The following is a 26715-nucleotide window of genomic DNA, read 5'->3' as shown; positions in this document are numbered from 1 at the left end:
GCAGGAATGGGCATTTGACGCGATTTAATTGAGCTGAGATTTGCTTGGGGCTTTGGGGAGAGGAATGCCCTCATTGTCATCAGAAGAGATGGTCGTACATCTGGCACAGGAGCTGCCGTGCTGCGGGCCTGGGCCGGAGCCGGCACGCTGAGGAGTGTGGGTGGGCCCGTCAGGGTGAGCGCAGGGGCGCAGGCAGGACCTCGCCCAAGCACGGCTCCCCCTGGCCCGTTAGCCTCGTACGAGGCAGCACGGTCCTGCTCAGTCTTCTGCTCCTGGGCGAGAAGCTGTCGTGCCTGACAGATACCCTCAGCACGTAGCACGTTGTCAGGCTCTGAGTAGGTGCTCGGCACGAGGGCAGGGTCAGTGTGGTTTGCCCTTTCCGAGGAAGGATGACGGGCGCTGCTGGGTGTTAAGTGGTGTCTGTTGTGTTTAGAAACACGCGTTACTTTTGGCACCAGGGTTGCCGTGGTGGTTCATATACATCAGACGTGTGGACAGCATAGCTAAAGTTCTGTGCTGTGAATTACTGTCCTTCTTACATTAATTTTAAAATTTCTTTTGTCTTTGACCTTATTCTCAGCCATTTATTGAAAATAAATCCCTGTACATGTTAGAAACATTAGGTTGCCACAAACAGATGATATTAAAATACTGTTGTTTTTAGCCAGGGGGCTAAAACAGAGCACCATCTCTCGTTTGTAGGGCCAGAGAGAAACACACACACACACACACGCACACACACGTACAGGTATGCATGTATATATATGTACATACGTGTATGTACATGTATATATATACACACACGTATCAGAGGACTTTGAAAGACGATTGTGTTGATGGGGGCGTCAGCCTGAAATCCCGGTGTTGCCTCTGGGGCTGGGCCTCCCCTGCTGGGGAACAGCTTTACCTAAGCAGGCCCTACCCTCAGCATTTTCTGTGTGCACTTCCAAGCCTAGGCCTGAACCGTGGCCTTGCCGTGGCCGCAGAGGGAGGTCGCGCGTGCCCAGGCGGGGGCTGCCTCCCGCACGGTCTTTGCAGGAGAGCAGCACACTGCAGATAGAAGGAGAAAAGGATGATCGGGCTAGGCCCTTAACTGCCGTCTTGGAAGAAGACTTGGCCCCGAGGAGGGCAGAGGGACGCGTCACCCCAGCCGTGGGGCCTTCCTCTGTGGGCACGAGCCGGGTGCCGCGCCTCACTCCAGCTTCCTCCTGGGCCCACCGGCGGCAGAGGTCCCCGCCGCCTCGCGTGGAACCGCCCCGGCCTTTGTTTCACTTGGTTTTCAGAGCACGTGCAGACGGAAGAGATCCCGTAGCCAGTTGCTTGGCCTTTTTGTGGGGGTTCACTGCCCGAGGCTGGCTGCCAGCTTCTAGACCTTCCCTAGCGCGGCTCCTTTCTTCCTCCTGGGCTTGGAAGTGGAGTGTTTGCGCCGGGGCCTCAGAGAGGACGGTGTGGAAGGGGATTGGGGGCTTTCCTTCCCCTAGGGCACAGCACCATCTTTCTCACGTCTATAGTTTCTACCATGTTGCTGCTTTCTGACATGTTTTGCTAATTTTGCAGCCTCTGTAGGTTTTGTACTTTCCATAGCAACTCCTTGAGTAACTCTTCATGGATGCTTTCTGCTGTTTCCATAGTGCTTCTCATTGTCCCTCTCTGCCTGGTTACCTAGCGTTCTAACCTGCCCTGCATCGTGCTGTCCTCATCCTGTGACTGGACCCAAAGGCTGTCTCTTCTTGTACACGTCCGTGATTTTCATCCTTGCAAGGTTCTTCTTGTGGACTCCGGTTTGCTTCTGGATCTTACACAATCTGTAGCGTATCTGGGGGGCTTCTCTTCCAGGACTGCAGAGACTTTGTGTCTGAAATAGAGCCCAGGACAGTCTAGGTGCGTATAATCGTCGTGTTGGCTTGTTAGGGCTTCCGTAATGAGTACTACAGACTGGGTGGCTTAAATAACAAACATTTGTTTCCTCGCATTTCTGGAGACTGGAAGTTCAAGATCAAGGCCTTGGCAGAGCTGGTATCTTCCCAGGGCCTGAGGGAAGGATCTGTCCCAGGCTTCTCTCCTTGGCTTATAGGTTGCCATCTGTTTTCCTCTGGTGTCTTCGCTAGAGTCTTCCCTGTGTGTCTGTGTCCTAATCTCCCCTGCTTATAAGGACGCCAGTCCTAGGGGATTAAGGCCCACCTCTGTGACCTCATTTTAACTTCATTACCTCTTTACAGGCCCTGTCTCCAAGTACAGTCACATTTTGAGGTACTGGAGGTTGTGACTTCAGCACGGGACATTTGGGGGGGCACAGTTCAGCCTGCGACGGTGATACAGCATTTTGACAGATTAACTGATGTGTATTTCCCTGCCTGTTTCCTAATTACCCTGCCTCAGGAGAAGGGATGACGAAACAGAAGAAAGGACTCAGTTTTTTGACCAGTGAGTTCCTGAAGTCCTAGCCCAAATGAAGAAAAGAGGTTCTAAAAGATTAAAAAAAACACAAGAGAGAGAGAAAATACTTCCTCACCTCGATACAGCGTCTCTGGGCTGATTGGAGAGTTGGAGGGAGTGTAGAAAGAGCCTACGTGTCTGTGGGTCCCCAGGAAAGGGCTCTGTCCTACCTGGGATGAGGGGAGACAGGGAAAGAGATCCCATGAAACTGATACAAGGTTCTGGGTCACGGGCAGGGGAACCTGAGGCCTCTTTCCTGGGGAAGCAGAATCCCAGTTTCTCAGGATCCAGCGTGAGGTGGGAGCAGGAGAACTGGTCGTGTGGCCCTCGAGGCCTCTGGGCTGGGATCCTCTGTTCGCGTTTCCCAGGGGAGCGTCAGCATAGCCTTTGGGGTTTGTTAGCTGAGAGAGAGAGAGAGAGAGAGAGAGAGAGAGCGCTTTCCACAGAAGCCTGCTGGTCGCCAGGAAGTGCTTTAGGAGTGTCCGGAGCTGCTTTTGGGGAACCCAGCTTAAGACATAGCTAGCCAAATAAATGACTTCATGTTTGTATAAGTGACATCATTTTCAAATTTTTCAAAATTACCCCAAAACGCTGTAGCAGACCTTATTCCTTCAGCACTCGCCGTTCCTGGGCGTCTCTCTCTAAGCCTTCCAAGTGCACAACCTGAGAGCTTTCTTTGCTCCGGTGCTGGAGTGAAAGGCACCCCACTCGCCCACGTCTGCCTCAGCTGCACTCAGACGGTGACTGAGAACCGGTGGTGGGTGACCAACCCAACGACCTCCCCTCTCCAGAGGGACGACCCGGAGGGCGTCTGGCCCGCCTTCCACAGGTGTCCAGGAGGTTGAGTCCCAGTGGAGCACGGCAGAGCTCACGCAGCAATGCCCCCTTTGTTGGGTCTCTTCTCTTGCTGGGCTCTCTTCCCCACTTTCCTACTGGTGCGTCCTGAGGTCCCCTCCTGAACAAAGCCACTAGCGCTGACACCCTGCATGGGCGAATCCCACCTGAGAGACACAGCCAGCCAGATGGTTGCAGCCTGGCTGTGGCTAGGCAGAGACCCCGGGAGATGAGAACAAGCAAATCAAACCACTTAAAGATATGGTGGAATGGGAAAGCAAGTGGTAGGAATTATTCAGAGTAGGGCCTAAACTTTAAAGCTCTGGCCTTAAAATTACTGTAGTCAGGCCATGCAGAATAATTCAGATTGTTTTGAATGAGGTTAAAGATAACTAAGTGCTACTAGAGCCACCTTACGGGAAAAAACCGAACAAACCTTTTGGCCAACCCAATATTTGTTTTTGTCTCTTATAAGAAAGTAGCAGTGTGTGTGCTTTTTTTTTTTCTTTTTAAGTAGGAATATTTAGATTGAGTTTTTCTTTAATTTGGGTTTGGGGTTTCTATTTTTAGGACATACTACCTAAATTTTTATGACATCTTGGAAACTAGTTTCCTAGTTATGATCTACCTTTTTTAAAGGTTAATTTGCATTCTTTTAAAAGTACATGCAGTGGATAACTGATGTAGATTTATTGTATCACGTTAATTAAAACCATGAAGAAGGTAATTGGCCTAATATCAATGCTTGCTACAAACATTGCCTCAACCATTACTAAGTCTTTCCTGAGTAGCTAAGTTAAATTTGTTCAATAGAGATTTATTACCGCCAGCACTGTCCTAGGCTTGGGATTCATTAGTGAACACAGCAAAGGTCCTGTCTTCATGCAGCTTCTGTTGTGATGGGGAGAAACAGAATACTAAACATAGCAAGCACATTCGTAGCGTAAGTACAGTACCCGCCGCCTCCCCCAGGATTCTACCCAGCGTGGGTGTGGTGTCCCAGCTGGACTGCGCCATTGCGTACAAGGGACTTGAGCGGCGTCTGGATGTTGGTACTTGTGGGGGTCCTGGAGCTGAGGGATGACTGTACTGTGGGTAAAGAAAACATGGAGTGGAGGTTTTGTGTTTTGTTTTTTTTTAAGATTTATTTAATGATTTAATTTTATTTTTGGCTGCATTGGGTCTTTGTTGCTGCACACGGGCTTTCTCTAGTTGCGGAGAGCGGGGGCTACTCTCTGTTGCGGTGCACGGGCTTCTCACGGCGGTGGTTTCTCTTGTGGAGCACAGGCTCTAGGCACACGGGCTTCAGTAGTTGCGGCACGTGGGCTCAGTCGTTGTGGCTCGCGGGCTCTCGAGTGCAGGCTCAGTAGGCGTGGTGCACAGGCTTAGTTGCTCTGCAGCATGTGGGATCTTCCCGGGCCCAGGAATGAAACCCGTGTCCCCTGCATGGGCAGGCGGATTCTTAACCGCTGCGCCGCCAGGGAAGCCCTGGAGTGGAGTTTGGGTGTGTCCGCACTGTGTGTGTGTGCAGGTTTTGCGTGGTGATAATGCAGAGACTTAAAGCAGATGACTGAGCCGTGAGTTGCCTGAGGAGAGACTGTCACAGGCAGGGGGACTGGTGGGTGCAGAGGCGGTGCTGTGACACATGCTGCGTGCGTGTGAGGAGCGGCAGGGAGACTAGCGTCAGGCCGGAGGGGTGTGAGGGTGCAGGGGTGGATTCTAGAGGGCCCTGTAGGTCATCGTGAGGACCTTGGCTTTTATGCTGAGCCCTGTGAGCCGAAGACGCTCCGGCTGCTGGACTGAGGGGTTGGCGTGAGGGGGAGGGAGGGAGCTGTGTTAAATCTCAGATAATTTAAAGCCCACAGTCTCTGTTTGGAGACCAGCGCCCTAGCCTGGACTGGTGGTCATCCAGCTTGGTGTGCATCAGTCTCACGCGTGGGGCTCGACGAAGCACAGGTGGAGTCTCTGATGCTGTACTGAGCGTGGGCTGTGTTGAGTGTTGAGGTGGCTGTGAGACGTCCAGGTGCAGATGCTGAGTTCGCTGTGCACGCAGCAGGGAACTCACAGAAGCGGTACCCTTGGGCTAGAGATGGGAGTAGTAAGATTGCCTCAGAGCAAGTGTGTTGTGAGAGGCGGGTGTGGCTTGTGCCTTGGGTGTTGCTGGTCAGGGAAAGAACGTGAGGATCCTTATTTAACAAATGGCCTTCGAGAGTTCCCGTGGCTTAGGCGTTGTTCAAGGGAACCGAACGTGGTTTACAGTCTCTGACCTGTCCATCAGTTCATCCATCCACTCATTTATCCTTCCTCCCTCCCGCCGCCCTCTTCATTTTTCATTGTCATTCTTGAGTTGTGTCGTATATTTGTCAGTATCTAGTGACACACCTCCCCTACGTACTCTAATTCTTGACTCTGGAATTGCTTAGTCGTCAGTGTGTTTGACTTCCCAATCTTCATTGCCCAAATGATGGGTCTGGGTCACTGCAGTATCTCTTTCTCTCGGGAGTGATAGAGTCTTTGCCAGTAAGAGATGAGGAGTAGTTAGCTGTGAGGCTTGGAGGCAGATCTCTTGGCTCCTAAGGAGAGGCGAGGAGAGTGCCCATTCTTTTTCATGACTTTGTGCTTGGAGGTGATTTCTGTACCTGGGATGTCACAGCATGATTAAGAGTCAGCCTGGAGGCACACTTGACATTCTGAGGAGGGTGGATCTGAGAGGTGGATGGAACCACCCACATAAGCTGCTGTACTTCTTGATTTCTTGTAACGGCTGAATTATTTTTTTCTTTTTAAAGCCTTTTGAAGTCAAGGTTTCTGATACTTGCAGCTAAAAAGCGTCTTCTGTGATACACCTTGCTTTCTTTCCTAAACGACTTAGCTCTTTTAACAACTAAGATATTCCTTTCATTTTGTTCAAGCAGTTCTTGTGTGCCTTCTCATTTGTATTTTAATGATGCAGCATACTCAGATTTAGCCACACATCCTAAAGTTAGATTCCTGTGCACTAGGGAAGCTGTGGGTTGGTGAAGGAAAGAGGGTGATGTGTTGAATGAAAGAATCTGACTATAAATATCTTCTGGCAATGCCTGGTTAATATGGCTATTATTAAATATTATATAATATGTCAAGGATTTTTTATTACTGAAGAAAAGGTGTAGCTTTAAATCATATTATGGTCCTCGGTTATTCATGAGAGGTATTTTGTAAAAACACGTGCAGTACATCACTGACCACAAATTTATGTACTGCTTTAGCTAAATCACTTCCTGTTGTAGATACTGTTTAAAATCTGAAAAGGGAAACATATGTTTTTAAAAACTGTAACTGACATTATATATTTCTTTTTGCAGAGCTTTTTTGGCTTGTGTGTAGTATGTCAAAAACATATTGATTGAATTTTCTCCTAACATCGTCTTATCTCTTTGAAGTATTGGATTGGGGTTAGTTGGGGAGGGGAGATGGGAACTAATAAGTTGGGCCTGATGATTAGTTGTAATTCCTGGGACTTAAAAAAGTTGGGAACAAAAATACTTTTTTAAAAAAAATTTCAGCATACAGAAAAATTGGAAGAATAATGTAGTAATCTCCCATATCACCAGTTTACTTAGCCAGTAATTAGAACATGCCACTCTTTTTTTCCTTTATATTGGACTATGCCTACATAGACATGTTTGCTGAATTAGTTGAAGGTCAATTGCAGACATCATGCCTCTGCCTTTACTGAGAAGTGTGAGTAGTTATGAATGAGATGCAGCAGTCTCTACATTGTCTGACTATGAATATCCTAATAATTTTGTGGCTAACTCTGATTTACTCAAAAGATTTTTATAGTTAAGGTCAGGTGATGTAATTCTGCCTCTCAGCCGTGGTTTACTTTCTCAGCCGCTTATTGTCTGTCTAAGCTCCTCTGGCTGCTGTAACAAGATACCATAAGCCGGGTGGCTTACAAACAACAAACATTTATTTCTCACAGTTCTGGAGGCTGGGAAGTCCAGAATCAAGGCACTGGCAGATGTGGCGTCTGGTGAGGGCCCACTTGTAGTCGGCTCTCTTTTTGCTGCGTGCTTACTCATGTGGCAGAAGGGATGCGGGAGCTCTCGCTTTTACAAAGGCATTAACCTCATTCATGAAGTCTCTGCTCTCATGACCTGTTCACCTCCCAAAGGCCCCGTCTTTGTGGAACATAAAATTTGAGTTCAGCTCAGTGAAATACTAATTTAGTAATGGCAATCAGAGCATAGATTTTATACTATGTTTAGTAGTCATTTTCTTTAAAGAATTGCAAGGTACCCAAGGGTTCAGTTTCATTTAGAAGAACCTGGCTCCGACGTGGAGGGGGCGGGAGTGGGATTGCAGTTCTACCTCCAGCTTGGGAAGAATGCCTGATGTGTTAGGTTAGGAGTGAGACACGGAAAAGGCAGGACAGGGTTTGCGGGCGGGCGTGACGTTTACGTGCACAGGATTCCCTGGTTGTGCTTCCAGAGAAGGGCTCTTGAGAATTTCTGATCAGCCTCTGTCACCCTGCGCGGAGCAGCACGGGTGGTGCGGGAAGCCAGTGTCGATGGCGCGTCGCGAGCGCTGGGTTTACGGCGGGGACTGACCGGCGCCGCGAGGAGCAGAGGGCCAGTTTCATCAGGATGTTTTTGTGAAATTGCCAGGAAACCGGTCCAGAAACCAACCCTCACTTTGTAGTTTGTCTGTATAGTTAGACATAGTTGGAATGAGCCGTCAGTGAAACGTAGCAGGTCAGGAAGCAGGCCATGCAGTGGTTGGCTGTCGTCAGCGGGTGTCCGCATAGCTGGGTGTGCCTCCTCGTCGTTGGGAGGAAGCGTGCGGACCTGAGGTCACTGCAGTGAGACTTCTTCCTCCGTGTCCCTTTCTCAAGCACAGGTGGACACGCCGGGCGCTTGAGAAGGCCAACTGAGGATTTTCTGTTGACGGTGTAGGCTGCTCCTCACCGGCTAGACTGGCCACGATGAGGTGGTCGTTGTAAAAGGTTCTGAGACACGCCAGCTCAGTGTTGTGATCACAGGCGGCACCCGTGCGCCAGTATCTACTTTCAGGAAGGCCTTTTAATCCTCAGGCGAGGGACTGAAGTACCCAGGGAGGTACCTGCCGCCCTGGGTTTGCTTTGCGCGTTGCTCTGCGTCTCTGCAGTGTTTCACCGACTCCATGTGTATCCGTAAGCTGAATAATTATGAGGCGAGTGGTGGATGATTACGGAGATTGGCGTCAGAGGCTCACACGTGGAAGAGGCAGTGTTGCCATTGTTCAGGAGAGACTCGGGAGAAGAGAAGCTGGGAAGAGTTTCTGTTCACAGCCGGACTTGAAAAGCTCTCTGAGAGATAACCAGAGGCCACACAGGCCTCAAGCGGGCAAGGTTATGAGTGAGTCCTGGTGAACGGGCCCACCTTGGGTGTCTGGCAGCGTTGGACTGTGGGCCAGCCACGGGCAGGCACGTGGGACGCGGAGGGGTGGCTGTTACGTGACTGACGGGCAGGCTGTGCTGGATGAAGGGGTGATTCACGCCCTGGGTGGTTATCAGATCCACTGCCGAGTATCACGGTGCTTGTGTTCAAGTCTCCCTCGTTTCTCTTAACGAGGGCCCCAGTGCCCGGGAATCCTGATGCTGGCGGTTTGATGTGCTAAGGAGAAGCCATTAGGTGCTTCCTGTAAGTAAAAGGGTGAAAGTTCCTGATTTTAAGGAGAGGAGAAAATTTGTATGCTGAGCTTGCTAAGGTTCATGGTAAGAATGAATCTTCTCTCCGTGAAACTGGGGAAAAGAAAAAAATATTTGTACCGGTTTTGCTGTCATACCTCACTTAAAAGTTAAGGCCACGGTGCCTGTTAAGCACTTAGTTAAGATGGAAAAGGTATGACATTTCTACAGTAAGATATTTTAAGAGAGACCAGTTTTATATAACTTTTATTAATGTATTGTTATAGTTGTTCCATTTAATTAGCTGTTGTTGATCTCTTCCTGTACCTAATTTCGAAGTTAAACGTTACGGTGGGTATTTTGTGTATAGGAAGAAAGCGCAGTATGTCTCGGGTGTGGTACTGTTTTCGGTTTGAGGCATCCACGGGCGGTCCTGGAGCGTGTCCCGCGTGGATGAGCGGGGGACTGCCGTCTGTTGTGACTGCGGTCGGGTGCCATTGTCTGGGGAGCTGGGGGATCATTGCTTTGAGCTGTCTTTTGTGATTTAACACATTGTTTTCTAGAAAACCTAGCCATAGAAGCCCGGGGTGGGGGAAACGTATGAACAACCAAAATGACAAAGGTTAGCATGTATATTTTTTTAAATGATTTAAAAAAATTCAGTTTATTATGCTTGTCACCTACAGTCTGATTTATTTTGATAACTAAAGTGTAGCACACTAAGGAAGAGATTGTAGACATAACGTATGATTGTAGTTTAGTCATAAGTTTGAGTAATATTAGGACACACTTATCTTTTTGGCATACACCTTTATTCTTATATTGACCAAAATAAATGGCTTCAGAACCAGAATTCTTGATTTTGAATTCTGGCTCTGCCACTGGGGTGATTTTGGCCTAACCTTTTCGGCTTCAGCTTCCTCTCATTTTTTATGATTGTTTTGGTTGTTTTTTGTATAGCAGGTAAGAGCAGTGTGCCTAAATATTCCTGACAGTGTCGAGATGTAAATGACCTTTATTTTATTTTTAACAGGGACCTCCGGAACAATCTGATTAGTCGTATAGATCCAGGTGCCTTCCGGGGGCTGTCGTCACTAAAAAGATTGTAAGTGTTTGAATTTGCTGGCTTATGAGTTTCAATCATGTCTGTATAAGTTAACTGTTAACCTACTTTAAACTTTAATGTGATAAAAAAAAAGTGGCTTCTTAATAATTTTTAGACGTTCACCTAGGCAGGTCCAAGATAGAGAAACAGAGTGTTTCATGTAAGTAGCTTAGAAGGCAGTTTATGTACAGAGTAATTTGATTTGTTTGGTGGTAGATGCTTGCATCCCTCTTATGGTAATAAAATCATTACCGTTGGCTTTGCCAGCTGGCATAATCAGTAGATGGTTTTCAAGTTATGAATGCATTTAAACCGTCTGTTGTGAGTGCCCTGAAAACTGAGGCCCCTTTCTATTAATGATCTAAAATCTCGATATTTTCCTGTATATTTTATCTATCTATTATTATTTCAAAGCCTAAGGACCCGTTTTTATTACTTTTTGAGGCTGCACACCGCCTTCCTCTTCCTGTGCTCCTGTCACGATGCTGTGTGGACATGCTTGTGTTGGATCGGTCACCCCGTGCTCAAGCCACGTGGCCTGTCCCACCACCCTTAATTCCCTCTCCGTTAATAAGTGCAGCCTGCTTACTGTGCTCTGACTTCTCTGGAAGAGCTCACAGACTCTTGGGGGCAAATAGACAGTGAGCATACATCCTAAATAATAACAGTAGGAGTCTGCCGGGGAGAGGAGGGACCACCTGAGAGGAGAATGACCTGCCATGAGAGCAGCCAGCCATTGGATTTGACCTTGCTCCTGAGGGGTGCGTGGATATTGAAGAACAGAAGGAGCATCCTGAGCAGAGTGGACATAGGTGTGAAGGAGCAAGTCCTCTGTTCAGAACTTCAGGTAGAAAGGGGGAGAAGAACATGGGGAGGTAAGGCTGGTCAGGGAGGGACGAGGCTTTTGATGACCTCCTGCCATGTGGAAGAATTTCGAATCTGTTTTTTTTAGACCGTGGGGACTGGCAGAACCTTTTCAGTGTGGAGTTGACGTGATCAGATTTGTGGCGTCAGGGTTGCAGTGGATCAAGCTGGGTTTAGAGTTCAGTAGAAGTATTGAATAGTATCAACCAGGTATAGCAGTGAATCCAAGTGGGAAGACAGAGATTAGCATCAGTTCAGTTATGCAAAAATCATTGATTCTATCCTGTGTGCCCAGTAGTGAGCCAGGCTCCAGAGATACAAAGGTAACTCAGGAACCCCTTGGAAGGTTTGCAGTGTAGCGGAATTGTATACGCTGACCAAAAACCTGAATATGGAATCGGGATATGCTTCCGGAGAGCTGGAGCGGTAGCTGGAGTCCAGCTGCTAAGAGTCTTTGAAGCTGTTGGGATGCAGCTGTGCTGACGCAGGAAGGGGCACGGATCACGGCCGTCAGCAGGCCACATGCATCTCCAGAAGCAGCCGTTAGGCTATGGAGGGGCAGCAGCTAACGGAGCTTGGTTTGTAACAATGAGTTATTTTCTTCGTATTTCTTGCTGCAGCAAATCCATGTTTGGATGGAAAGGGAGTCCTCACCTGGGGAGCAGGAGTGTGTGTGTTAGACCTGCCCCGTCAAACTCTGGGGCTGAGGCTAAACCACCTGTTTCAACACTCCCTCCTGGTGAAGAAGATGCTGACGTTAGAGAACTTCTGGGATATTTTTCCTTCCAGGTTGTTTTTCCAAAAGGAAGGAGGGGTTTGGCATCATGTGGCCAGACAGGTCCACTCATTCTCTGCTGCGATCCACACCACTGTGTTCTGTTTCCCGGTAATAGGGAGATTATTACTGATAATATCTCCATGTCGAGGTAGAGATGCAAGGAGACTTGACTGTTAAGAAAAAGCAGGTTCATCAGGATGTTTCAAGGATACTGCAGAGTAGGTTCTCCATCCAGTTCTTTATTCTGCAGTAAGTAAATGTTCAAGTACTGCTATCCGAAATAAATACATTTTTTGTTCACTAGCACTTGACTTAATTACTATTATTGTCCCAGATGTTGCCTTAGCATTTTTTCATGACATTATACATTAAGTAGCCTCTTGTGTATTTGCCTAGGAAGGTAGTTGTCATTTATAATGTTCTTCCCACAAGAAAATTCGTTCTTAATTCCAGACAGCTAACTTGTAATTGAATTTGTGGTATACGGCTTGCAAGCTGCGAGAGTCCTATATGTAAACTCAATGAGATATAAAGATATTCTGCTAGTTGCTTCTAGATTATAGGCACTTTTTCTTACGAGGCCTTAAATCATTCATTCATTTCAATTGTGCATCTCACTCGTCAGCCGCTCGTAAAGTGATTTTGTAAGTGTCCCGTGCCTTTGCCTTTATTTTATAGATAATTTGGATCAGGAAGATTAAGTGGCTTTCTGAAGAGTAAACTACCAGAAGTAGGTAAAACCTAGACCCGTTCAGTTTCTCTTTTGCTTTATCAACAGATTCAAGCTGATTCTCAATTCAAATGAAAACCCATTATCAATACCTGAATTCCACTTTAAATAGGTATAGCTGTAATGAAATTGTTTTCCAAAGAATCAATGGTAATTACACCATTTAAAGCCCAGAACTGAGACAAGATAATGAGTACACCCAGAAATGCTTGTTTAAGCAACACTTCACAAGATGATGCCTAATTTTCTTAAACAGCAAAACCCAGAAATAGAAGGAAAATCAGCTGGGGAAAAAAAAAGTCCCACACGATTAAATACTTAGCTTTAATATTCTGAGGAGCTGGAGCACAGCGGATGCAGATAAAGACTTGTATTGCTTACGTTTTTTTTTTTTTTTTTATCCCATCAAAAGTTGCCATAGGAAAGGGAAGGCCAGAGCCATGAAACTTTTGAACACCAGGATTACCTAAACTAGCTTGTGAAACATCTAGAGGAAAGAATTAATGACTAGGTACAGGATTCAAATACAAAGTCTTTGTAATTTCTATCAGACAAATACATTTTTTCTGTTACCAGGTGTGCAATTTAGAATCTGACAGTTTTAGTTTAGAAATGGGTGGTACAAGTCTCTAAAGAGTAACGCAGAGTGAAATTCAAAGAATATATGCTTTTCTGTTACAGAGAATAATTTTGAAGAAAATATGATAAAAATATTTTTAAAAGTTTGGTGTAGGAAGTTTGTTTTCTTTTATTGAAATTCAAAATGATCGATAAATCTAAATCTAATAGTTGAGAACAATTGATTAATTGTTTTAGGGTTTCCATACTAAGTCCACTGATGGAAGATGTTGAAAGCCACTCTGTCACATTGCAAGAAGTTGTCAGTTATCTCAGAATTAAAATGTAATCTGGTTGAAAAGTAAAATTGTGTTCTCTGTGCTTGGTGTGAAGAAAAATAGTGTAGAAAGATAGAACAAAATACTTCCTAAAATTATCCCATAGATAAAAGGAAAATTTTCATAGCTTGAGCAGTAGGAAAAAAATGGATAGGAAGTAACATTTGAGAGGAACTATAAGAAGCTAGGAGTGAGTGGAAAAAACGGGCCATGACCTCGATATTGTTAGAAAGTCATTTGGCTTGGAGCCTAAATCACAGATCTGTAAAGTAAAAGCTAACTCAGTTGTTTTTCTCATTACAGTCAAAACTTCTGAGTACGTAAGGAATGAAGGTAGAAAGCATGAGGTTTCAGACGTTCTCGAGGAAATAAAAGTTTCAGCGTTCTGACGGTCTGCCCGTTTACGCGCTGTCTGTTGGATGTTGGCTGAGATCAGGGTCTGTTCCCTAACTGACCCAGCGTGGTTGGCTGTGTAGGTCATCACAGAAAGTAAGATAGTTGAGTCTCATTTTTACTACCTGGGTTTTATCTGGAGTCGTTTTACAGGAGTGCATGCTTGAAACATCAAGGGCACTGCAGTTAAACAGCTTTTAGCCTGTGCGTGCCGGAAGTAAGTGAACGCAAGGATTATTTCTTCCCTCAGTGCTGCACTTGAGATCGGTGAATATTTCAGAGATGCTTAAAAGATGGGACTTGTGTGATACCTGGGTGCCATTCTTGTGTATTGAATGTATGAAACCTTCGTTGACCAACAGAACTAACTGAAGACACTTTTCCCCTTTCTCTTTAGGGATCTGACGAACAATCGAATAGGGTGTCTGAATGCAGACATATTCCGAGGGCTCACCAATCTGGTTAGGCTGTGAGTATCTCTTTCTTTCATATTATAATACAAGGAAGCATTGGAGCTAGTGCCCAAAGTTTTATGACTGCCTATGTGTTTAATATTAAAATAACAACTGCAGAGGTTACAGAATTGGTAGGAGGTAAGGAGCTAGAAATTTAATCATGGAGATTTAATGTCATCCGACCATACTAATGCTTTACATCCTCCGCCCCAGACACACACACGTGTGCACACACACACACACGATGTAGTATATACCCCAGAGAACGTGTCCTCGTTGAGAGACAGGTCAGAAGCTTTACCACTTTGGGAAAATTTGCTTGGAAGAGGTGAAACTTGAGCTGATGGTCCAGAACGTTAGAAAGGAAAAGAAGTCGAGCAAATGATACAGGAAGGTAGAAATAAGAGCGAGGCCAGTTTGTCAAGGTGAAGGCCAGTGGTCTCATGTGTAAAATGACCCTTTGAATCACACCTCCAACCGTGTGATTATAGGTGAGTTGTTTAGCTTTTCTGTTTTTCGTCTATGACATGGGATTGATAATACCTCAGAGTTATTATAAGGGTTAATTAACATTTGAATTATCTATACCTGTATCTTATATATCTAATATAAATGCAGAACTTTGTATACGCCATCAAATATATTTTAATTTTCTTTTTAAAATAGACTTTGAGAGTAATTAGAAGTAAGGACAGTTATCTATAATAGAGCTTTATACGAGACTGTATGAAAAGCAGACTAAAGCTTAGGACTGAGTCAACCCTAGGAAACCACTGAAAGACACTGATGTGGTAAAACGGCATAAAATCATGATTTAGAGAAGAGCGATCTAGAAATAGGGTGCAGGGTGAAGTGCAGGATTTAGGGGGAGAAGTTCTAGTATTGAGATCACCTATGCCTGGTTCTTTCTCTTTTTAGCTTCTTAGAATGTTTCTTCTGTTTCATTCAAGTTAACTTTGAAAAAGCTGTGAGGGGCTTAAATAGTGAGATTATTTCATCTGTACGGTAAGGGAGGGGTCTCCAAATCACTTGTCAGAATAAAGTTACTCCTGCGTCTTAGCAAATCTGTATTTTTCATTGTTCCTTTTACTTCTGGGGGAAAGATAGATGGCCAAGTTTATGTTTTGAAGCAAAAGATTGATTTGGTATACAGCTTTACTCATAACTAGAAATTAACTAAATCAATTACAGTTTCCTTTTTTGTAACTGTGTTACAGACGATTTTATTTCAGTGCTTTTATTATCTCGAGTTCTGTATTTTTGGTTTTGAGGAATGCATAAGAATTGGCAAAATGAGGCATTTATGGAGAAAATTTGTTATGTTTTTGGGTAGCTATGAATCAAATAATGAAAAAGGGAGTCTGAAGTTTTTTACCATTTCTTGACTTTACTTCCAGATGGATTTATAGCTCCAGCCTAGGGATTTTTGACCTATCAGCAAATGTTCTTTAGGCAAAAGAGCTACCTTACATTAAGGCAAGTTGCTGCTTTTTTTGGCCTCCTGCCTTAAAAGCAGATATTTTCGGAAGTTTAAGAGCTTGGGTTGTCTCTTATATTTTTACCAATTCTCTGATACCTGTTGTGAGAATTTATAGGTTATGGAATGCAATGGACATATATTCAGGTGAATCATTAAAACATAGAAATAGCACTACCATGTTTCCTACTTGAGGATTGCTTGAGATGGTTTTGTAGCCCATGTAATAATAGATGATGGTGGCTCTTTTTTTTTTTTTTTTTAGAAAACAGATCCACACTTTTATGTGTTTACTTTTCAATAAGTTTAAATCCTTGAAGGTTATAGTATCACACAGATTCTGTGTCTAATGGCCTTAGCAGGCAGGTTGCTTTGGAATTTGACACGGACCGTGCCATTGTTACCATAAGTGCGAGTAATCTTTCCTCAGATTACCCTGGTTTTGTTAAGTTTTCCGCCAGGAGTTACTGTGTTGTTCTTTGTTTTGTACACATAAGCACATCTTTTGCCTAGATAGAATTCAGTTTCATCTTGAGCGTAATACACCTTCAGTTTTCAGGAGAGCTGTGTGCTCCCTCTGGTCCTGTAGACCCCGCTTACCGCCAGCAGACATGGCCTTGGAGCACAGCCTTCCAGACATATTTGTCCTTGTAGAAGTCCTGTTTGCAGCGGGCTGCCGCAGGGTCCAAGAGGGCTGAGAAAGAAGGGCTGATGGTGGCTCTTTTAAATGCAACAATATGGCATACAGAGAACCATACCTGACGTATCCTTTAAATACCGTTCGAAGAAAAATTGGCAGTTGAGGTAGCTTCTTGACATTCAGGAGTGCGTTGCAGTGGAGCTGCTTGTGATGATGGGGTTGACATGGTTCTAGAGCTCTGGGTCCGGAAGCTTTGGGTGCGTGTTCTGTGTGGGCTGCTCTCTAAGCCAGGCTGTATGCCAGTTGTGAAGGCTGATGACAGCTTGTGTTTCAGACATGGAGAATAGCGTTTTCTCAAGCTAACAAGTGGAAAAGAGAATCGGATTAGTTAAGGGGCATGTAGTACCTTTTTTAGATTCGGAATCAGAGGCGCTCCCTAGTTACTACCTCCCACCCCGAAGAGTGAGGGTACAAAAGAAATCAGGCTAGAGTGGGTCAGTGTTTCGCTCTTGCCTCTGCTGCCTCTGCAGCTGAACTTTCTGGGTTACGCTGCAACTTGGGATCTCTTAGCCAAGGAGGCCGGAAGCCTCGGCAGAGAGCCTGTTGCATTCTCACCCAGACTTCTCATCGTATTGAAACATCTTGGCTTTGGCGATTTAGTATAAAAATTCAAAAACGACTTTCTAAATATATGTCAGAGGATTCAGTGGACTTGGGTGTGCTGGGTAAAAATGATTAATTCTGTGTATTGATCTCTGCCTTTATTGACGGAGAAGGTCTGGGAAGTGAAGCTGTCCTCCCAGAGATTCCCATTCTAACCCTGGGAGCACCTGGCAGACCAAAGATGGGGATTCAATAATGGACTTTGGTGACGTCTCTGTCCTTCTCTTAGGAAGATAACTTACAGAGAAATTGTCAGGAGATCAAAAAAAAACCCCAAAGCGTTCCCCTTTTTTTCTTTATGAATTTTGATCAATTTGAAACCTGTGTTTTCCCCTAAGGATTATACCTTTCATATTTTTCTATCAGAAATAGTAGATGAGTGATATTTTTAAGAACTTCCTTTTTACAAGTGAGTATTATTGATGCTGTTAAATAATAAACCATATAGACAGATAGGAAGGATAAGTTAAATCTCCTCTTCGTCACTTCGGACACACTCCTCTGAGATAGCATGTCCTGTCTGGTGTATTTCTTCTCAGATTTTTGTGTCCCCCTCAACAAGTGTATAGGTTTTCACACAGGGCTTTAGAAATGTGCTCTACTGGACATTTTACTTAAATTTTTTACCAGCATATTCTTAATATCTTTTCAGGAGAATACATATGGATTTAGTCCATGTGAATAGCTATAGAATAGTCCAAGTTTAGAACAGATCATGATTTAGTCAATTATTCCTCTGTTAAAGGAGATACTGTTTAATTCATTTCCTCCTCCTTTAACAAATCTGTCCTGTAAACATGCCTCTTTATACACAGATGCTGCATCATACACACTTAAATTACAGGAATACAAATATATCTGTTTAGCAAAAAGTAAGTAAATAAAGAAAAATTGAGAGAGTAAGAAATAACCTGAGTGGAGTTGGGTGTATAATTCACCTACACTCCATTCGCTTAGGACGCAAGAGCAGTGACTTTGCTGTCAATGTTGTTATTCTCAGTTTTCTTATGCTTTTTTTGGTGTAAGTACCTCAGCGTTGGAATGTGATTTTAATGTTTTAAAGTATGTGCAGGTTTTTATGGCCACCAGCCGAAGCCAATTACTTCATTTGGTGTCCAGCCAAACAAATAGCAGTCTGTTCCAACACTGGAGGAAAAATTGGTTTGTGTTGGGATTTACTGGGAGGATGGTATGTCTGTCTCCAGTGTGATTCCTTCCTCTGCGATTTCCAGGGGAAAAAAATTTAATAACACCTAATAATTAGAATGAAGTTACCTAGTAATTAGAACCTGATGGTCCTTGTAAGATACAATTATTTTATTTATACTTAAATCCTATGTTTGTAGAATATATTTTTATTTCCAACTTACTACTAGAGACTCTTTCGAACATCTGAAAAAATATGACAGGTAGTGGTACAGGGAATCACCACGTACCCATCGATCAGTTTCAACACTTAGTGATTCATAGCCAGTCCTATTTTAGTTACACCTCACATCTCTTGTCTTCCCACCTGCATTATTTACAGTAAATCCCAGTAATCGTAGAATTTCCCATAGGGTAGCTCCATAAAAGTACAGTTGTTCATTTTAATTGCATCTAGGTTACTTTCTTAAAATGTTATGGTGATTTACACTCCATCAGCTGTACCCTTTGCAAAATCCACATTCAGTATTCACTCTGACAGGCCAGAAAAGTAAAGGGTATCGCTTTCATGGTTCTTTTAATTTGCAAGTATTCGTGTTTGTTGTTTAAGTTCCTAGGCAGTTCTTTTATGAAGATCAGAGTTATTTTATCCAGCTTTTTTCTATCAAAAAAAAAAAAATCTTACGACATATGTAAAAATGAATCCAGGGATGTTCTTACTGAAGTCCATTATGTCAGTGTGTTCATTTGTGAGGGGTTGGTGTTTGTATAATATTGTCTTCCCATCCAGGGATACGTTGCTGCAGGTGTCATGGGAACAGCTGACTTCTCCCCCAGCAGTTCTCTTCTCTGTCTTCACTGGGAATCCACCTACCCGATCGTCACTTTCTACCACATTTGAAGGATTTAGCTGAGACTCTGGAGGAGAGGCAGCCCTCCTTCCAGGTCTTAGGACTTCTTCCTTGAGAATTCTAGGTCCAGACTGTATCATTCTTGATCCTGCAGTAGGCACAGAAAAGATGTGCTGGTGGCTCAATCCTGCTGCCATTTTCCCAGAGCCCTTGCTAGTGCCTCCTGAAGGTGGGGTCCACATTGTGAACAGTTAGCCACCACAACTGAGCACCTGCTGTATACCGCAGCTTGTTACCAGCCGCCAGAGGTACCCAAGTAAATAAGACACACAAGTCCTTCTCCTCCCGGAGCTGATAGCCAAGCACGGAAGAGATCACAAAAAAATGATTCGGTCAAATGATGGGTGTAACAAACTACCCATATTGTAGCATAAGGTGTGCTACGATTCATACAGAACTCTGCGAGGGTTTAGATATTTATTAAAGCCGTGATGCAAGGGGAAACGAGAGAGGTTAAGTAATTTGCCAAAGCCAACACGGAATTCTGTCCCGTGTTGAGGATAAAATTTTAAACCCTGGACTCATTTCCCTCTGCAAACGTATTTTCCTGGGTTACTGTCAGCCGTTGCTGGTCCTTCAGATCATCCTTTTCCTTGTTTTTTTAGTTTTTGCTTTCTTATGTGATACCAGGCGAACACATGAAGAATAATTCTAGTTGCAGTGAGAGCGCAACTAAAGATCTATTTAGTTCAGGAAGTGAACTTTGAGTTTCACTTATAATATTTGATAGAAAAATCCTTATCCAGCAGTAATTTTTTTTAAGCTCTTTATTGGATTATAATTGCTTTACACTCTTGTACCAGCTTATGAGGTACACCAGAGTCAGTCAGCTGTATTTATACACATATCCCCATAGCCCCTCCCTCCCGCGACTCTCTCCCACGCCAGCGGTAATTTTAAATAATTTTGTTTACTGCTCTATATAAGGTTAAGAACAATTTTCCTCTTCAACTTTGGAGAAATTATTTACTAGATATTTCTCTTTATAAGATTTAAAACAACTTTCATAAATTCTTTATAACAGTATTTAATGATAGGACATTATAGGGAATATAAGATAGTATAACATGATATATAATCGTTAGCATTTCTTTTTTTTTAGTAACTTTTATTGAGATACAGTGAACATACAATAAACTGCATATATTTAGAGTGTACAATTTGGTATTTTTTTCTTATTAGTAATGTATATGTGGCAATTCCAGTCTCCCATTTCATCCCACCCTAACCTGCCCTGCAATTGTTAGCATTTCTTAAGGTGAACTTATTCCCTTTTTTTCCAGGAACCTTTCAGGGAATCTGTTTTCCTCATTATCTCAAGGAACTTTTGATTATCTTGGCTCATTACGATCTTTGTAAGTAAGAATTTTTCTCCTGTTTTGGTAAATATATTTTGGTGTTTTAAAATTAGAACAGTTATTATGTGGCCTAAGAGACGTCATAGGTAAATCTTGTGATTTTTGCAATAATTAGACTCTCACTTGAGAGCTTGCTTTCATGTTGAAAAACATGCCGTAAACCTTAATAATGTGTTTTAGGTTAGGACAACCATTTTCTCATTAGAATGCTCTGTCTCTAGTTTATAGTTAAAGTAAATAAGTTGGTGATTTTTTCTCTTTGACTGTGTTTCCAAATCAGAAAATATTTTGTTTACCTAATTAAATTCCCAAAGTGTAAAATATGCCTCCCTCCCTATGAAGAATTTAGAGTTAAGACTATGTTATGCTTTAGGGATTTAATTGTATCCTGTAACTGTATCCCCACACTGAATTCACATGCTTACGTAGAATGCCTGCGTTATGAAGTCAGTGTAAGGTCATATTTACATAATTCTCTGTAGCTTTAGAATTGGCTGATTTCCCCCCCCCCAAAACACAGTTTTATTAAGTGAGAAACTGTGTAGGAGTTACTTTTGAAGCTAACTGTATTTTCAGATAAACCTTAATATATTTAAAAGTATAAGTTATTCTGAATTCTGTTGGAATTAGAGTTAAATATGTCTTTCAAATTTTACAGTGTGTAACATATGGGCGTGAGTCTCTTTTTCCAGTGAAAAATGTCCTCTCTGCCAGACGCCTCTGTCTGATGTATGCTGACTTCTTTCCTTTCCTCCCTTTCCTCCCCCTTTTTCCTTTCCCTCCCCTCCTCCTCACCTTTCATTTTCTAAAATTATCACTTCAGTCTCATTTAGCAGTTTTAATTGGGATGTAGCTGGTAGGTTAGGTGCTCACAGGGCTCGTCACGGTCGTGGCAGACGTATACGTGTTCTTCTAGAATCACACTGCATCAAACTCTATCTGGTCTTGGTACTGCTACCGTTCCTATCCAGAAAACTGCTTTTTAGTGAAAACGTCTCCTTTTAAGTGGACTCATGTCAGCCATTTCTACAAAGTTTAGGAAATAAAGACTGTAAAAATAATCTGGGTTTTGAGACCCTGGATAGCAGGAACGTGGGTAGTATTTTTATCCAAAACTTGGGCAAAATTGCCAGTGTTTATAACAGATAGTGCTGGAAACTGACCAGAAGGTGGTGCTTAGGAATTAGAAGTCCATCATCCTAGTCGGACAAACAGATGTGAAACAGTCATATATTGCTTTATGTTGCCAAAATTAACAGAGTTTGCAGGCATTTAAGCCAAGAACATGGCAGTGATTCTGGAAAAACTGGGGAAGGCTGCAAGATGCAGTATTAGTGCCACAGACTTGATGACGAATGGGAAGAAGTTTATAGAGTCAGTCCCGGGATCAGTGGGAAGGGCGCTGGGGTCAGACATTTGGCATCATCTCGTTGGAAAGGGGACCGTAACCGGTCGATGGTACAGTATGTGCCCTAGCACGGCAGGGGTGAGTAGCGATGTGCTTGTCACCCAACGTGTGAGCCAATATAAAGCGAGGGTGCTATTTAATTCATACCCCATAACCTCTAAATTACATTTGTATGCTACAGAGAATTTCAGACGGAGTATCTGTTGTGTGATTGTAACATACTGTGGATGCATCGCTGGGTAAAGGAGAGAAACATCACCGTGCGGGACACACGGTGTGTTTATCCCAAGTCTCTTCAGGCCCAGCCAGTCACGGGTGTGAAGCAGGAGCTGTTGACGTGCGGTAAGGAAGAAGACTTGAGAAAGGGTTCCCTGTGTTTTACTTGCTACCTTGTTTTTCCTGACGAGCTTTAGAATTCTCTTTACACATTGGGACCGATCACAGCCATCCGTCTTCATGGATTTGGTAATATTTAGTTTTTGCTGATGATTAAGTCAGCTGGATTAAAAGATGTTTTTTTCAATTGGTGAATAAAGTTCTTAGCTTCTGAACAGCTTTCTTTGTGAAATCCAGTTTCAATAAATAGTATAGATCTTCAGATTTTTTAACAGCAAATCAGGAATCTGTTGATAGTAATAAAATCTCAGGATGCAGTCATACTTTTTGTTGGTCTGGTGTGAATTGATACAGTGTTATCGAAGGATGGTTTGGCTATATGTATGGGTGTTCTTAAAGAACTGATACAGCTTCATATAGTAATTCTGCACGTGAGGGTTAATTCTTAGGAAATCATCAGCTGTGTATGTAAATCTTCGGACTTCATGTGTGAACATATTCTAAATTCTCAAAAATAGGGCATTGGTTTAATTATGACACATCCATTCAATGTAATAGTACACAGCTATTAAAAATCATGATTTTTAAGAATATCTGAAGACTTGAGGGAAACAACACATTTATAATGTGTTAAATGAAAAACAAAAAACAGAAGACAAAAACAGGAACCAAAAACAGCCCTTAAAATGATACAGGGAGATTCTCATTCAGTTTTTGTGTTTGGAAATAACCCTATCAGTTTTTTCCTTTAATTTTTATTATCATTGTTGTTCCACATGTAAAATATGCTCATTGGATTAAAGATTTATGAAAAGAAATAGTGTATACATACATCAAATCACCTTGGTGTACGCCTTAAATATCTTATAATTTTGTCAATTATACCTTTAATAAAGCTGGGGGAGAAAAATGAAAAACTAAAAGAAAAAAACAAAACCCATACTTACAGTCTTATCACTCTTAAGTAGCTAGTGTCAAAGATACCTTGGTGTATCATCTTCTGTACCTTTTTATTGTTTTGTCCAAAATATCATACTGTAGTGTTATTTTTATAACCTTTTTTTAACTTGAAATAATGTAAACTTGTTTCCTCATCATATAAAAGATGAATACCAGTCCCTTATATAGATGTAGCCATAACTTTTATATTTTTATTATAGAGATGTAGCCATAACAATTTCCTTATTACTGCATATTTAGGTTGTTAATAATTTCTCACTCCATAAACATTAAAAAGATTAATTTCTTTGTGTGCATCTTTACATATTAGCTATTGAGAATAGACTAGTACTAAAAGTAGAATTATTGTGTTAGACAAAGGTACTAAATATTTTAAAGGCTTTTAATGAGCCATGATAATTTGTATACATTTTTGCATATGTAGTTAAAATTTCTCTTTTTTTCTTACTACAAGGACATTCATCAGCTTTGTAAAAGTGCTATGAAATGGTTTCATTTTAATTTTACTTAATGGTGTTTTCATCTTGGACCCTCTTAATTCAATAACAGCTTTGTTCGTGCTAGCATTAGAATGCTGATTACTGAGGAATGTTTTTCCATTTTTAAAATTTCAGTTAGAATTTCTATAATTTTAAATTTTGGAGTGTGAATATAATGTCGTACTTGTTTACTGAGTCTTTATTTTACTGTCCCTAGATCCTCCCCTTGAACTGCCATCTTTCTACATGACTCCCTCTCATCGTCAAGTTGTGTTTGAGGGAGACAGCCTTCCTTTCCAGTGCATGGCTTCATATATTGATCAGGACATGCAAGTGTTATGGTATCAGGATGGGCGAATAGTTGAAACTGATGAATCGCAAGGTATCTTTGTTGAAAAGAACATGATTCACAACTGCTCATTGATTGCAAGGTAAACGTACTTTAGATGAGGACTTTGTGGATTTCGTTTATCATCTCAGATTTGTAGTGTTTAGTTGGAATTTGAATTAATATTTTACCTTCTTGCATTCAAAAAGCAAACATCTGGCATTTCTTTCCTGATTGTTACCTATCTTCTAAAATTAAATAGTTATCTTTTCCGTCCAGTTTTGGAGGGAAAAAAAGCATAGGATAAAAGGGAAACACTGTTTAAAAGCTGGAAATTTTTTGTTTAGTTTTAAGAGGAAAGAATGTAAACTTTTAGTGCCCAGCTTAATTTCTAACAACTTCCTGCTGCTAATAATAAACTCAGAATGTCACTTTTAGGAATCACCTAATTTTCACAGTCTTATGATTAATGTTACATTTTGAGATACTTCCTTTTTTCACCCCACAAGTATAAAAGAGTGTAACACCTGTCAACCCCATGATTGGTACAAGCACCACAATAGTTAATTCGAATGAACTTAAAGTACAAAAAACAGGATAAAAATAAATATAAAGTTATCACTCATCATATTTTATTTTGGTAAATCTTAATCTGTAGGCATTGGATTTTCTCTTTCTTTCTCTCTGCCTCTCTTTCTATCTCTGTGTATCTCTCCAAGCCTTTTTCTGTCTTTCTCTGTCTTTTCTTCTTACCAATTTCATAGAAATAGACCTCAGCTTGAATATTTAAGAATAGATCTGTAATTTCTCAACTCTCTGCTGGGGCACTTTAGGGATAGTATTACAAAAGCATCATGAAAAAATTACCAAGAAACTAAAAGTTCTCTGAGTTGAGACTCAGGTTTGGGAATTTTGAGGTTTTTGAATATTCTATTTTATAATTTCTTTTCTGAGATTTTCTGTTTGTTAGAAACATGTTTTCATTTATGTCCTTTAGCTTTTATAGTAGCTACCCTTAAATCCTTTTTCTTAAGGACTTTTATTGAGATATAATTGACATACAATAAACTGCCTATATTTAAAGCATACAATTTGATTTTTTTTTTTCTGGTTAGTAATGTATATATGGCAGTCCCAATCTCCCAATTCATCCCACCCCCCTCAAATCCTTGCTTTCTTAATCCAGGATCTGGGTCATCTTGGGATCATCACCCTATTTTTCTTACGAATATGGTTTATATTTTCCTATGTAAAAAAATATTATGTCTGGTAATGTTGGATTGTATCCTGGACATTGTGAATGATTTGCTCTAGAGAAGTTGATAAAGTACAGTTTATAGGACAAATCTGGGCTATGAATGTTTTTTATAGTTTTAAATGGTTACATTTCAAATGGTTATATACGTACTTACATAATATTCTCATTGTTGCGTCTTGGTCAGCAAAGCCTAAAGTATTTACTATCTGGCCTTCAAAGAAAAAGTTTGCTGACTCTTGACTCTGGATTCTTTTGTATTCTCAAGACAGCTGATTTTGCTTCATTGAGCAGTTACCTTGGTTAAATTCAAACTCCTAGATCTGGCTTCTCTATAGTAGGCAGCCACTGAAATCTGCTGGGTGTTTGCCGTCTGCATGCAGGTCAGAGGTCAGTTAAAGAGCTGGGTGGATTTTATATGCAGAAGGTTGGGCTTTTAGCCAAGCGCCTTTCTACTTCTGTCCTCTGATTTTTTTCAACCAGTGGGATTGTGAGTGTATGTTTGAATAATGCCTGCCCGTGGGCAAAAGCCATTAAAAACATTTCCTGGTTACTCCCCAGTGCCAATCCCTGCTTCCTACTGTCAGCTGCTCTTTGGTTTCTGCTTGCTTTGCATCGCTCTCCGTGTGTTCACATGGTCATCATGTTGCAGTTTGTCCACAGCTTGTAACTGTTAATTGCAGGGAGAGGGTGGTTTGATAGGAGCCACTCTGCTACCAGAAGCAGAGTTCTTGTATTAGGGGATAAGCTTGTCATGAAAGTTTTTTATATGTTCTTTGTACTTAATGTATTAAATTCCAGTGAGAAGATTCTAATTGTTACCTTATTTTCACTGTGGTGATAATTTCACAAATGTATACATATGTCAAAACGTACCACATTGTATACTTTAAGCAGTTTATTGTCTGAGTAGATCATAATTGACATATAATACAACAGTAAAGCTTTAAAAATGTAATAGAATCCTTCTGTGAATAGAAGAGCTTTATTTTTTTAAATTTTATTGATGTATAGTTGATGTAGTGTTGTGTTAGTTTCTGCTGTACAGCAGTGACTGTTATGTGTATATATCTATTCTTTTTCATATTCATTTCCATTATATCACAGGATATTGAGTATAGTTCCAAGACCTTTGATTTAGAACTCTTAAATTTTGTAACTATAAAGTAACTAGGTTTACTTTATAAATTTATTTCTGTTAGTCATGCTTAAATGAATCTAAATTCCTTTAGCATTACAAAAACATTAATTCTAAGGGTAGCAACTTCGCCGAACTTTTTTTTATTGGTAAGGACACTTACCAAAGTGAAACACTTCCACATGAAGACTAAGTCCTTTACACAGAGTCAGCCCCAGAATAATAAAGCAGTTTTAGGCAGAGGAAATATGTGGTTATTGGTATCTTGATTCTTCATTGGTACCCTCATGTCATTGATCCTTTATTAGTAAGAATCTGAGTTTGTGTTTTTCCTGGACACTGAAATTGAAGCTGCCTCTTTCTACTTAGATCTCCCAATATGTTGTGTTGAGGATTCCTGAAAAATTTATTCTGATAATTGATTTTAGGCATTGAAAGTATTGCTGAAAGTTAGGTTAGGGCCATTTTCCCC

General features: G+C 42.0%; 1 protein-coding gene and 1 pseudogene across 6 annotated transcripts in view; one reads left to right on the top strand and one right to left on the bottom strand.

Annotated features, from left to right (window-relative positions):
* ADGRA3 (adhesion G protein-coupled receptor A3) overlaps positions 1-26715 on the top strand; it is a 107039-nt gene that overhangs the window by 30320 nt on the left and 50004 nt on the right. For all 6 annotated transcript variants that reach the window (XM_057726679.1, XM_057726678.1, XM_057726677.1 and 3 more), the window contains 5 exons: positions 9957-10028; positions 14087-14158; positions 20265-20336; positions 21929-22089; positions 23740-23953. In XM_057726679.1, the coding sequence (XP_057582662.1) occupies positions 9957-10028; positions 14087-14158; positions 20265-20336; positions 21929-22089; positions 23740-23953 (591 nt within the window). The remainder of the gene's footprint in view (positions 1-9956; positions 10029-14086; positions 14159-20264; positions 20337-21928; positions 22090-23739; positions 23954-26715) is intronic.
* On the bottom strand, positions 15928-16261 carry LOC130848324 (60S ribosomal protein L35a-like; annotated as a pseudogene).

Source organism: Hippopotamus amphibius, chromosome 3 (assembly GCF_030028045.1).
Source record: "Hippopotamus amphibius kiboko isolate mHipAmp2 chromosome 3, mHipAmp2.hap2, whole genome shotgun sequence".
In the NCBI taxonomy this organism is placed as follows: Eukaryota; Metazoa; Chordata; class Mammalia; order Artiodactyla; family Hippopotamidae; genus Hippopotamus; species Hippopotamus amphibius.
This window is presented reverse-complemented; position numbering and strand designations above follow the sequence as displayed.